Source organism: Dermacentor albipictus, chromosome 1 (assembly GCF_038994185.2).
Source record: "Dermacentor albipictus isolate Rhodes 1998 colony chromosome 1, USDA_Dalb.pri_finalv2, whole genome shotgun sequence".
Classification (NCBI taxonomy): domain Eukaryota; kingdom Metazoa; phylum Arthropoda; class Arachnida; order Ixodida; family Ixodidae; genus Dermacentor; species Dermacentor albipictus.
The window spans coordinates 345,647,614-345,662,027 of record NC_091821.1 but is presented as its reverse complement, the minus strand read 5'-3'; the positions used below and the strand labels follow the sequence as shown (position 1 = coordinate 345,662,027).

At 43.5% G+C, this 14,414-nt stretch overlaps 1 protein-coding gene across 3 annotated transcripts in view; it reads left to right on the top strand.

The window, feature by feature from the left end:
- The window catches only part of LOC135915707 (unconventional myosin-Ie-like), a 352,538-nt gene that overhangs the window by 329,165 nt on the left and 8,959 nt on the right, over window positions 1–14,414 (top strand). For all 3 annotated transcript variants that reach the window (XM_065448929.2, XM_065448861.1, XM_065449014.1), the window contains 7 exons: window positions 1,969–2,083; window positions 2,583–2,752; window positions 4,130–4,189; window positions 8,762–8,847; window positions 9,613–9,762; window positions 10,373–10,524; window positions 11,325–11,501. In XM_065448929.2, the coding sequence (XP_065305001.1) occupies window positions 1,969–2,083; window positions 2,583–2,752; window positions 4,130–4,189; window positions 8,762–8,847; window positions 9,613–9,762; window positions 10,373–10,524; window positions 11,325–11,501 (910 nt within the window). The remainder of the gene's footprint in view (window positions 1–1,968; window positions 2,084–2,582; window positions 2,753–4,129; window positions 4,190–8,761; window positions 8,848–9,612; window positions 9,763–10,372; window positions 10,525–11,324; window positions 11,502–14,414) is intronic.

The following is a 14,414-nucleotide window of genomic DNA, read 5'->3' as shown; positions in this document are numbered from 1 at the left end:
GAAAGCTGCTGCATTCAGTTCGCAGTGGGCATGTGAAGCATTTTCCCACCATGAAAAGGTGCTCAACAGACAGGGGGAGGAGGAGATAAATAAGAAAGTGGGTTTTGGTCGGAGGGACTCCAACCAGGGCCTGTGCAGATACCTTTCACTCATACGTGTAACTCAAGCATTGGAAAAAGAAGCATGGTTTTTGCAGCAGAAATATATAGCACACCCTGCACATTGCCATCGTGATAGTGGTTTTTGGAGATTAGCCTTGGCAAAATGGCAGTGATCACTGGCACACAGTATTTTAAAGTGCAAGAAAATACTTAAATCGCCACATTACTTAATTCCTGTAGTATTTAAGGCCTGTTAGAGTGTGTACATCATTGTGAACTAAATTGTAGCTGCATGCTCTCTTCTCAGGTTACTAAGCATAGAAATTGTTTTATGGGCATTGTTTATTCTGTGCACTAGGCTGATATCCATAGTAGAGAGGAAGACACCAACCAAAGGATGTAACATATATAGTAGACTTCCGTTAATTTGACTGCAGTTCATTTGATTTTTCGGTAAATTCGATCAAGTCTGAAAGTGCTGGCCGGCAATCATGTTTTTCTGTGGACCTAAACTTTTGCTATCTTGATCCTAAAACTCGCTTTCGCCCAATAATTCAAACTTGACCAGTCAGCACATACGTGCCTGACCCCTATGATTACCCCGATAGCGACCCCTTAGTGGCACCATCTGTCTCGGCGGAGTTAGGGGACAGTGAATACATTGAGCCCACGTCATGTCTCGTCTAAAACGCCCATTTTCAGCCCCCTCTAGAAAGGTTTTCAGTAATAACCATTGTTCACAATGTTTGATTATGATAGTATTTGCCCGATTCTGACGTGCCCCCCCCCCCTTTTTTTTTCTTTTGAAGAAAATTCGGCCGAAAATTGTCTGTGCGGTGCAGTCGGGCACGAAATCAAAACTGCCTTGCTTAATATGAGTGTACTGCAGTGAAACTGACATTAAAAATTGTGGGAGCTGACTTTAGGAAACGAGCCGCCATTGTGCAACAATTGTTCTTGCTAAAAAATCAGGTGCGCATTACATTTCTACTATTTTGTTTAGGTGCTTTAATATCATTTTGACGTTAATTCACTACTTTGTACACATAGAAAGTGGGCACGTGCTTGATTCGAGGGCATTTAAAAAACAGGCAAATGCTGTCAAATAAATCAGCAGTGTGTTTTGCCACTTTTCGTACGTCTTGTTTAATTTGACCTGCTGTATAATTTGATCCATTCATCTGTCCCATCAAAGTCAAATTAACGGAAGTCGACTGTATAGGTTTAAGATGTTTTGGCTTTCATAAAGAAGCTTTGTCTAGGAAACACAAAGTGCTCATTGTGAAAACCTTAAACTGATATTAACCACACCTTGTTGGTTGATGTCCTTTCATTTTTTTTCTTTGACATGCTTTCACTTCTTGCCCAGACAAGATTCCATCAGACCTTTGATTGCAGTATGCTAGCTTTTTTTTAATCTTCTGCCTTGCATTTATACTTTCTCGCTGATGTTCAGTTTTGTTCAGCTCGATGTAAATAGATGCAGTATTGCCTGTGGATTGGTATTTGCAATCCTGCAATACATATGAATTCGCACCATGCATATTAAATGTGTTCAACAGTTGTAGACTACCAGGGGATCGATTAGTAGCAAAGGGATGAGTGAAAAGCTCTTAAGTGTAGCTTGTTGGGTGAGTTTGTACATCATTACATGGCAAAATGCCAGCGAATGGCAAGGAAACTAGAAAAATATGTGAGTAAGAAACAGAAAAAGTCACAGGAACAGTGCTACACCAGTTTACCAGCATCCTTCCTGTCACTTTGTTATTTTCTTATGGTTTTTTAGGGTTTCATTCCCATTTGCTGGCGTTCTACCATAGAAAGGCGTCTGATAGGATGCTTACTATTGCGCCATTGTTTCTCGCAGCTGTTCCTGCTTGAAGAAATGAGGGAGCGGCGGTACGACCAGCATGCCCGGGTCATCCAGAAGGCATTCAAGAAGTACTTTGCCAGGCAGCAGTACCTGAAGCAAAAGCAGAAAGGTACCAGTCATGCTGGCTTGGGCATACTTCTGGACATATTCATTGTGACATATGTATCATACAAAAGTGTGCATATACTTTGTTCAGTTTGTTTAATAAGTATATATAAACTTAGTGTTATTCTAGTAGTGGGGTGGAGTTGTCCCAATTGCTAACTACACCTGTTTATCTTGTTAAGATTTATGCTTGACACAGTGTTTCTGTTGGATAATTGAATAATTGATTGATTCTTGTGACCCTATGTCCCAAAGCAATACTGGGGATATGAGATGCCGTAGTGGAGGGCCCCAGATTAATTTTAAGTACGCAAGCGTTTTTTTGAAGTGGGTAGTGGATAAAGATAAATGACTTGCTAAGACCCCTGAATGATCTGTGGATAGGCAGAGAGAGTCCACGACAGCTGAAGGCCTGTGAGACACTGTCAATATTGTATTCTGCAAGTTGCCCATCTGGTTTAACTCTCACTTCTCCCTGCTCTGGGAACTTTTTCACGAAACAGCGGCAGACATCCTGCAAGGTCGGAAGGAGCGGCGTCAGCACAGCCTGAACCGCAACTATGTTGGCGACTACATTGGCCTGGATCACCATCCGGAACTGAGGGTGCTCATCGGAAAGCGAGACAGGGTGGAATTTGCAGAGACAGTTCTCAAGTATGATCGCCGTTTCAAGGTGGGCTCAAGAATCAAATAACGAATCTATATAGTTGCTTATGCCTTGCTGAAGCTAATGTAATTTAATATTCTTTTCACATTTAATTTGATGAGTCAATATCGCCAGGCGAGTTCTGCTTTCACCTACTCCTAAATATAAATTATTTAAATTTGGGAAGATTTCATTCTTTAAAAATTTGCAATTATGTTTCTGTCATAAACGTGCTTCACATTAGGTGCCCTCATGATTGACCGCATTTACCCGAATCTAACATGCACTTTTTTTCCGATAAAACGGGTCCAAAAATTGCGTGCATGTTAGAATCGAGTACGATCCTAAATCTGCACTATCATATTGCCATCGGCATCTCAAAGTGGCCGCCTCATATGCACTTCAAGCCTAGCTGCTGTAGCTTCCTCCTTGTGCTGCAGTACGTGAGCTATAGGCAATGCTTCCTTTGGCTTAGGTTAGTGTACGGTCCGTCTTCCCGTTTTCTGCATCTGCTCTATCAGCATGAAAGTGCTGACTGCAAAGACATGCCAAGTTCATCACGATGCTGCAATTAAAAGGAAAGCGATCACGTGTGCGGAGACGGATGGAAATCGGGCTGCATCAAGAGCGCTCGGAGTTCCGAAAACTCGCTTGCGAGACTGGCGCAAACAGGAGAAGCGTTCTACACCGGCGGCTACTACATATGGTGCAGCCGTGCGGCCCCTGTCTTTGAAAGCGATTTGCGACAGACAAGAGTCTACACATCTAGGTGCACTGCGCCGTGTTCTCGTCACTTAGTTCGCGTTGAAGCGAGAGGCCGCACAAAGATAAATTCCTTCACTCCTGCTACTGCACTTCCTTGCTCCAGCATTTTTATAAAGTTTCTGCGGTCATTAAGTGAGACGTGTTCATGTTTGCTTGTGCGTGTGTGACACCATGCTTGTTAAGCTAGTAAACGAATGTTTAATAGTTTATATGGCCGATAGAACTACAATCCTTACTTTTCACATAGTTGTCTACTAATTTGCTATCGTAATCGATGCTTCGCCTTTTGGGTGAAAGTGCTACTTTTTTTATTTATCGCAACTTTAGTGCATTGGGAGTAAATCTTAGTTTTTTACAAGTGAGAGAAAGTTGTATTTCTGTATGAAAGAATGAGGTGCATGGTATTGTAAAGGACATTGCTTTAGGTCATGGCAAACAAGCGCGCGTTACAATCGAGAGCATTCTTTTTTCCTTTTTTTAGTCGCAGAAAACGGGTGCGCGTTCCTATCTGGGGCACGTTATAATCGAATAAATACGGTAGCTAAGCTTTGTAGTTCCTTAGAATGAGCAATGTCATTATGTTTTTAACTATACATTACTATTGTGTGTTTCTCATTGCTTACTTCTTTTGTTTCTCAGCCTGTGAAGAGGGATCTCATCTTAACTCCCAAATCCCTGTTTCTTATCGGCCGAGAAAAGGTGAGGGGCTATTTTATGTGCTCTTTCTTTATCTTAGGTATTGAATGGAACATTTTGTCACGATGTAAAAACATTCATTCTTAAATCGCCACCAACATGCCTTTTCTTTCTTTCTTTAAACCGAATTTCTACCCTTCTCAACTTTAAACCAAACTGTGTTTTACTTATTGCAGTGTAATACACAGTCGGCAATCGTTGAGAATCTGATCTGCGGGTAAAAGGTGTCTGCTTTTATACGAGTCATAGATGATTCCACAGTAGTAATCGCTGGTGCTCGCATGTCTTCCAAAAACTACTACACAATTCGCGTCGCACATGCAATCCGATTGCACCAGACAGAACCATCAGTAACATTTTAGAAACTTCCGATACATGCAGGCGCATCCTGCGCTGAGTGATGATCTTTTACATTTGTTTGCCAGTGAAAAGTAGTCAGCTGAGAAAGATAAACAAGTACACATATCAATAGAAACCAGTTAGCCCAGCAACAAGTAGTAACATAATCTTTAGTGCATGTTGTATGCAACAGTAGCGTTGATTACTGAACTAGACAAGAATAGAGAACTGGGTGAGTTGGATTATGTCCATCATGTAGGTGCACAACAAGTGGAGCGTCCAGTTATTAGGGTACTGCATGATTGCTGAAATACTTTTCTCGTATGTGACAAGAATGTTGAACAAAATATTTTTTTATTCATGAAATCTCTGTTATGAAATCCAAGGTATAGTGCCTGACATCCTAATGATTATCGATCTTGTTTTCAACCCATTCTGTTCAGAATTTTGCGGTGAAGTTAAAAAATTTTTTTACGTGAATATGAATGGCAAAAGACAGGGCAAAATAAAAACAATTTCCTATGGAGCTTGTGACAATGAATGGAAGGTTTTTGTCATCAACTGTTTACAACTTATGGGTCATGGGTTGTAAGCACCAGGCGGTTCTTCAGACTTCCTATTTCACAATCATAACGATGTGAAATATCTGTACACATTATTTGAAGGCCATTCTTGTGCCATTCAAGGCATATTACCGTCAACAACTGTTCTTCCGGACGCCCGATTTTTCGGACATGCCCAATTATTCGGGTGCCTCGAGGCACCGCCATAGACGACCGCACGCCAAGTTTCATCCTAGACGCCAGCGCTCGTTTCTCCCCTGGCGGCACGATTTCATCTCCAACGGTGGTTTCCGTCGCCGCTTCCCTTCGCGGTCGCACCCGCGTTCAGTTCGCGCTGCGCGCCAAACGTCTCATGTTTGCGACGGCGCCTCTTCGGATGACCGGAAATTATTATTGTGTTGTTAACTGTCACGACAGCAATGTAAACATGAAAAGGTTGATGCCACCAGTGAAATTCTGCCGATTCACAAGAAAATGGTACGAAAGAAGCAGACGACAGACATGGATTACTGCGGTGCGCCGAGCGAAGTAAACATCTGGCAAACGAAGCGAGCTCGTTCATTGATCACTCCTGAGTGTATGACGGTTTCTATATGTAACCCACGTGAAATTAATAATTACTCGGTACATAATCCTTTTATTCATATAAAACTTTAAGTTCAACGAGCGCTTGTCCTGTCTTCTTTCTCGTGTTTCGTTTGTGTGTGCGCTGCCCAAGAATGGAAACCACGTCTGTTGTATGCGCTAGCAGTGGCCGAAGTTCACGCGTGCCGAGAAATTGAATATGTGCATGATGCATTGAACATGACCGGAGTTCATTCCCGCTTCACCACTGCACCGATCGATCGGGTTACTGGACGATACACACCCGCGTCTTGGTCGCGCCGGCATTGCTGAAGCAGGAATGATTAATAATACTTTCAACTTCCGTCTCTTGAGTACTGTTAAAAAATGGCCAAGCTGTCTACATTGCTGCCTCTATTCCATATTGTAGGAGACGTACTAGTTAAAGTTGTGTGCGCATGTCATACTTGTGCTATGCAGCGATATATCTTGTTTATTTCCGCACAGTGTCGATAGAAATCCGTTGTCGCCATCAGATACAACACCGATTTGTAGCAAACATAATGTGAGAAACTGCAAAAATGACTTTAGCTCGTAGGTGCCGTATGTATGTGCCGCATCGTATGTGCTGACGATTTTTCCGGCGGCACATACGATGTCGTTTCCAATTACCTGCTCAGCGTCACTTACATGGTTAAGCAGACGCTGCCCTTTCGCCGCATTGCAGCCATCAAAATAATCGACAAGTGTACCGATCTTCTTAAAGGCAAATATAGCGTGTGCAGTTTGTTTCACACTAAGGGGAAAACTCGGAACGTATTGCATCGCGATGCGGCAAGCAATGGAGTCGTGCGGCGGCAGCAGCTCGAGCAGGCGCACACGCTTGAGGGGCGGTGTCGTGATCTGCGTCGTCTGCTACGGCGGCGGGCGCTGGCCGCATTTTCGGGAAGCGTGGTACTGTCAGGGGCAGTGCACCGATTTCATCGGTACTGCGGGAACTGAGCTGATATTCTTTACTAAACGTTGTGCGTCGCCAAACTCTGATCCTTCATTGGCGATAATGGAGTTCCACAAACTTCTTTTGACAGCATGGTTCATTTGTTCTTTCGAAAGGCCGGAGTACTGCGCGTGTGCACGTATATTTCTTCACTGTGTGTGCTACCGTAATGAGCAGCGACAAAACGCACCAAGATGTGCGCGCAACGTGCTCAGTCTTTGTTTGGCTCGAAAAGAAAACAGCACTCAACAATGGGAGTCGAACACGATGAAACAAACGGATACGATTAAATGAAAGTTTTAGGTTCAGACAATGAGCTGGAAGTGATTTTTCTCGATAATCATTCGCTACACCAGACAGACCCTGCCCGCCGGTGGGGAATTGGACACGTCACGCTCGGAACTTCAGTTAGTATCTCGTCATGTCCCCAGCGGCAGCGATGACAGCGCTCATCCTGGAAGGCAGTGAAGTGTAGAATGACTTGATCAGGGATGTGTTCATTCGCTGCACGTCTCAGTCACTGACGATGGTGGATCGAAGCCTATCCTCGGGCGACTGATAGAGGGGATGTTGCGCCAGCGATACTTTCAACGAGCCCCAGACATTTTAAATGATGTTGGCGCCCGGGGATTGAGGCGGCCGCTCCAAGAGAGTGACTGCGCGCTCTTCTAGCAGTTCTTGCACAGCACGAGCAGTGTGGATCGGCGTCCTATCACGTTAGAATATATAGTCGCCTTCCAGAAACGGGCCGTCAAGAATGTATGGAATCAGTACGTCGTCTATGACTGCCATGCAGCGATGAACTTACATTCGAGGTGTATCAGTGGGCGTCGCGCAACGCTTAGCAAAGAATACCGGCTCCTTTCACGCAGTAACGATGTGATCAGCACCCTGCACCTGACAGTAGAACGTTTCTCGACAATGCGGCCAGCGTGCGCCGCCGTAGCAGACGACGCCGTTCAAGATCCCGCCCCTCGAGCATCTGCGCGAGCTGCTGCGCTTCGAGTTAGAGAGAGACTGTACACCGCCCTTCGAAGGAAATGTCCACGCGCACACACCGCGCGCGGCGCGAAACGTGCCCAAACACGCGCAGTGCAGGAGGCAATCAAGGCGGCGCGAACGAGAGATGGGAGAGGGGTACCACCGCTAATAGAATTTTGCTCCGCATGCGGCGCTCTCAACGCCGGCGCAGCAGCGCTGCTCTCGGTGCCGTTCTTGTCTATATACTCCATAAAGTCAATGTATAAGAACGTCAGAAAGTTCAAATGCAAGAACCATTTGCTGTCCGACTTTTTTGACTTTTTGCCATCGCTGCAGGTCTGAAATGGTATTAATCAAAGCCACCACTGCCGCCATATTGATTATCTCACCGCCTCGCTCGGACCGGCACTCCCGCACGCAGATCCGCTGGCAGCTGTAGACCGCCATCTGCAGCACAAAGTGTATAAATCATGTAGTTAGCATTGCTGACACGCAACATTACCGAGAATAGTTTTGTTGTTTTTCTTTCTTAACGTCGGATATTTCTTGCAAAACATTGATTCCTACTGGAATCATTGGCCTAGAAAGGGTTAATGTATGAGCTTTTAGATACAGGGTGAATTATAGCTGAAAATTTTGTCGAATTCGATCAGCAAGGAAGGCTCAAATATAATAAAGAAGGGCGTAAAAAAGAACATAATATCACTGCTAAAATATTAAATAAGAGCATACTTGCACCACAATGCCAAAACCATTTATTCAACGGTGCAGTCCTTAGAAACTTTGTCCGTAGGTTGTTCAAGCTCCACAACATTGTTAGTGGATGGTTATCCGTCAGCTGCAGTAACTGTGTCTGTCCGTGGTTTTATTTATTTCCTCCAATGTGCAACGCTGTCTGCTAGATGTGTAAACTGATAAAACAAAATATTGTAACTTGTACTTTTAGAAGAAATCAAACTATGAAAAATGATTGATCTCTTTTATGTGCAATATAAGTTCCACATTAGTGCATGTTGTGTGCTTATCTGCTTGCTTACCGGCTTCTTACTTTCCTGGCACATCAAATATTCAAATAGCAGAGAGATATGTTTGTCTACATTGTTTTCTTTCTTTCATTTCTGCAACTTTCAGATTAAGAAAGGAAATGACAAGGGCAAGATCAAGGAAGTCATTAAGCGCAAGATTGACCTTGAAAACATTTCTCAAGTGACGACGAGGTAAGCAACCAAGCACTTCTGTATGTACACCTACGCACAAATGTTTTTCAGTGTGCGAAACTCGGCAAAAGCTCTGATTTTCTTGTAGCCTCAGAGAAAGGTTGCAAATGAAGGAGGGCTTCCATAGTTCGCGTAAGGTGGTGCACAGTGTACTCGTTCATTTATGGCTCCATGCGTCCATGCTTAGGGAGCAAAGTGGTGCAAAGAACTTTTGCAGGCAAACATACTAGAAGTGTGCCAATGTGAAATGGGACACTAAAATTGTATTTAGTGCTAGTAATTTTCTTTGTTTCTGTACTGAAATAAAAAATGTTCCCCGACGAGGATTCTTCAACACAAGAATTATATGGAAAATAGCAGTCGGTGAGGCTCTGATTTGCATGCTTGAGAGAATCGCTGTTTATATAGAGAATGTGTAATCACTTTTATAATACATCTTAGGCTTACTATTCACATAGGTGACACCTGTACACTCAACTTTCAATTATTCATACTAGTATAATTCAAAGAAATTTCAAAATTTTAACTGGCCCACAAATGTTATATATTTGAAAGCACTTATTTTAAAGTTTCAATGTGGAAGAAAGCACTTGAGTAGCGCTTGCAGTGTGGGATGTTTCCGAGTTTCTTGCTTACGCATTGTGATTGTTCTGGTGTTATGTGGTCGGCATCTGTGTGTTGCAGATTAATTAATGAACAGGTCTAGACTGTAACAAAGGAAAACTGCAATCTAATATCAACATTCTGCCTTTTGCCTCCCTGCAGTACTCGTCAGGATGACTTCATAGTGTTGCAAGTGAAGAATGAGTTTGACACTTTCATTGAATCTGTTTTCAAGACTGAGTTCCTCTACACTCTTGACAAAAAAGTTCGGGAAAAGTGCCAGCGGCCACTGAACCTGCAGTTCTCTGACAAGTAGGGTGTCTTTTCTTCTTCTGTTCTTTTCTTCACAAATGCATGCATGCATTCTCAGAATAACGGGTGTATGATAAGAAGGTCATAGTCTACAGCATGGAGAATGGAGTAGAGGTGCAGTTCTTAATATTTTCTGACATCAAGCTTAATAATGAGAAAATTATTCATTTAAATGTACTGCTAACTACTGTAGAGTGTTAAGAAGATTTAGCATAGAAATATATTGCAAAAGAAAAGAATTGTCAACTCGCAAAGAAAATTAGTAAGACATACTGTAAATAAAGAACAGTATCCATGAAATTTGCCCTAACTGAACACTGAAGGTAGACATTCAATTTGTCGAGATTGTTAGATTATCTCCATATCATATAGCTTGATATTGTACCACTATATCGCAAAAATGACAACTATCAAATCATTTATTCTACATTGTTTTGATCAGTGGTGAAATCATTGTCCTGTTGTTTCTTGACTAAGTGAATGAAACATGATTAATCAAGTAAATTCCCTTAAGCACATTTTTTTAGATGTTCTTGCTTTATTGCAAGAAATAAATGTATAAAATGTACAGTTTTATGATCGTAGAACAATGTCTTTAAACTTTGTGCAGGCTGGAGTACCGAGTGAAAAAGGAAGGTATTTTTGGTGGCGGCTCCACCAAACAGGTGCATGTCACCCAAGGCCAAGGTGACAAAGCTGTTCTAAAGGTCACTGCAGGTGTTCTCAACGTAAGCATCGGCCCTGGATTGCCAAAGAATTCAAGTGAGTCACTATGGCTAGCTTTTGCTTGACGGCGATTGCCTTTATGTTATTACATATAGTCAAGTTACTTTTGCCGTAGAAATTGAAAGCATAAAAACACATAAGAACATGTTACAAGGGCAATGAGTTTCACAAATATGTTGATGTACTAAACATGTCCAGTTAGAACATTCTGTTAAATCGTTGCCTGTGAGCTCTCAAATTACATTGGTGGAGTATACTGCCTTTAGTATCTGATCAGTGCATTCCAGAACACGGCGGGTGTGCTTTAGCCTTTCTTTGGTGCCTGACTTGTTTCACAGGAAGAGACAAGTTGCAAGGGGCAGGCACATATGTGAGAGTGAATGCTCAGTTAGAAAACGGCGATGAGAATGTGCGGTGCTGCGAAAACTAGTCCTTCTTGGTGGTCATTTGGCTGCAAAGAGGACGTCTACTTGCCTCTTGATAGAAAGCTTTGCATCATTGAGCATGCAGAGATATCAACGTATATAGGCACATAAAACACACACATTTCTCAATGGAGTGTATAAGCACATTGGTGAATGACATACAGTGAAGTGTCAAAACAGATGTAAATAAACATTCTTGGCAGTGAGAATACCGTAGTTGTGTATTTGTATCGTGTGCACCATGGTGCCTAGGCTTTGGATACTAGTCAGTGTGTTACACAAATGGCACAGTTATTAGTGCAGTAAAGGGAGCATACATGCTGCACATATAGATTCACTGCATGCAGTGTTCGGAATGACCAATTTTACATGCATTCCATGGTCGTAGCTTTAATGTTTTCTGTGTTTTAGGACCCTCGGAGCGTACCGCATCTTCGGGACCAAGGCCAGTGAGGGTCAGCGCCTCAAGAACGCAGCAGCCCAGTGGAAACAAGTTGAAGGAACACAACGGCAGAGGCAGGACTGTGACTTCTGCAGCATCTGCCAGAACTCCAAATGCCGCTCTTGCAGCTGTCATTGGAGCAAGAGGTTAGGGAACCCTGTGGCTTGGATTCTGTATAGTGCCCGGTCCTGCAAATGGATTGCCATGGAAACAGCATTGCTGTTAGCTAGTATTTGAGAACCTAAGATTAGATTACCTCTTGGAGCTTTAACCAGTACAGAATGGCATCTATCACTCTGTTTGCTTTGAGAACTGTCTGTGGTGCCTTGGATTACTTTTGAGGTTTTATAAAGTAGTAGGTATGATCCCTGGCTCAACAGCTGGGTTCTGGTTTGAAGTAATGCAAAAAGATTTCGATGAACATGATAGGCAACAACAACAACAGCAACAATCTAGGAACCTCCTATATATTCTTCCTTATTGCATATTAGTTTATCTGGAATGCTAAACCTCGGCACACCATTACACATCACCTCTGGCCTATTTCAAGCTGATGTTTGGAATGTTCTTGTTTTACTGTAAAGCATTACCTTTTACCCTGGCATATCACTTCTATTAGGGGTATCCTCATGACTGTGTGCACACTGACCCAACCAGCGAGAGCTGAGGGGACGAAAAACAATTGCGGGCACTCACAATTTATGTCTCTTTGTGTTACACATTCTTTTAGGCGCATTGGTTGGATGTGTCGGATGTGTCTTTTGTTGTAAAAATGATCAGCATTCTTGTTGACATTATGGGGCATCCTGCAAGATTGTCATGCAGAGGTGAAAGAACTGCTGAGAGTAAGCAAGTGAATGTTTGTCCCTGTTTCATTTCTGCTTTTGCATCCTTAGCGCCCTCGATCCTTCATCAGTGCTTCACCAGCCATTTGCGCTTTTGGCGTAGGTCTTGGTGCAGGCAAAAGTCTGATTTTGCACAGTGTCCAACATACATATACATGTATATGCCATATGCCACATACGGTCCCATCGTCAACTGAAGTAATAGTCAATAAATGTAGATGAGCCGGCTTTATATTGTGTATCAATGAGACATTCAGGCTAAAAATGACCCAACTAGTTTCATTAAATTTGATAGAGTGGCTTTCCCTGTGTGTAAGCCATGTTCCGAAGCCACTTCTATGATTCAGACTTGCAACAGGCATTGCGTGTTCAGCGCATTTTAAATTTACAAGCATCTCAGAGCATGTCAACAAGACCGTGCCCAGTATGCGTGCAACTAAACCGAAGCTACAGGGAAGACGTCTGCAGGTTCCTTCTAATGTGCGCAATTTCTCCTGCATAAGTGTGCTGTGGAACTTGTGAAATCTGATTAAATTACAACCATGTTATCTGCTTTTCTAGTCATGCAGAGTTTCAAGAAAGGTCCCCACTCATAAGCAAATATGTCAGTAGTTGAATAGATGTACTACAGTCAACGACCGATTTTTCGGACCCTCTAGGGAACGGAAAAACGTCTGAAAATTCAGGCAGTCCGAAAAAACGTATGCATGCAAAAAAACAAACCTTTTATCTTTTTTGCTAGGATCTAGAGGTAAAGGGAGAAGTACCAGGCTTCCGAAACCCTGCCAAAGCATCAATGAAGGTGCTATAAAAAGAGGCATTCAAAAACTCTGTATGCAGCCAACTGCCGGTTTATTATGTACTACATGTGCATTGCAGGCAGCCAGTGTTATTGCTGCAGTGGCTTGAAGAACTTGTTGATTTTTGTTTGGGTGGCGTTCCGGTTGCATGCGATCATATTCACCTTGATCTGAGCAAGGGTCATGTCAGCACTGTACACCGATGAAAGAGTCAACAGTGTTCGCATCAACTTGGCGCTTGTAGGTGGCGCAGGCATTGGCTCCTCATTTTCAACATTGGAGTCTTCTGAATCCTGCCCAACCTGACGGACTATTCCCTCGTCAGTCAGTTCTGCACAGAAGTTGAGCTCGTTGTCAGCGTCAACAAACTGTTCAAAAGTTATTTCCGTGGGTACGGTACTGCTTTCCGCGCTTCGATGCCATCGGCGAGGACGACGAAGACGGAGTGGGGGCCATCGAAGGCAAGCGAAATCCTCAAGTTGCGAACAGTGGAGTTCGCTGACGAGCGTCGAAGCACCTAGGCCTAGCGTCGCAGAGCACACTTGACACAATAGCACAACCACACACCACGCTCGCCACGCCAGCCAAAACGTGGCCTGCGCAAACAGACGAAATAGCGCCACTCCGGACACTCCGCCGGAGGCGGTCATTTGCGGTGATGAGCATAGCCAGCATGGCCAGACCAAATCGGTGTGTGACGGCTAGATTCGGCTGGTTGTGGTTCAAAGCGGTGATATGTATCGGCTGCAAGTCGATTTCCTTCGCAAGGGCGCTGCACGAGGAGCCAAAGGACCTTCCGTCGCATCAAAAAGTCCAGAAAATTGGACAGTGGGGGGTTTGAGTGTCCGAAACATCAGATGTCCTTATACATTGATTCTATGGGGCTCGTGGCGGTGCCACGAAGATGTCCGAAATATCAGGCATGTCTGAAAATTCAGTCATTGACTGTACAACATAAGTTTTAGTTGCACGTTCAACAACTATGCCAAACAATGTGTGAGCAGACATTATCTGACCCCTCTCCTTGATCCGACGTCCTCCTTGAGCGAGCTCCATGCCACATTAGTGTGACAAATACCGAACTGAAGCACAAACGGCACAAAGAGACATTACAGCATCAGCACATCGCAACATCCTCTAGAGGCAATCGCAACATAGGCATGAAAACAATGAATGGAAAACCGGTGGCAATGGCTATAACCGTGAATGTGACCACTCCATAGACTTCTACTATGATGATGATGGTGACAGCATGCTTTAGGTTTTGATTTTATTATTACTTACAGCACGCACTACAAACATGGACAAAGAAGAGGGACAAAACATGAGCGCTGACTCACAACTAAATGTTTATTGCATTCAAACAGTCATACAAATAGAAAAACTCACACATGCATGCAGACGAGCGGTAGAA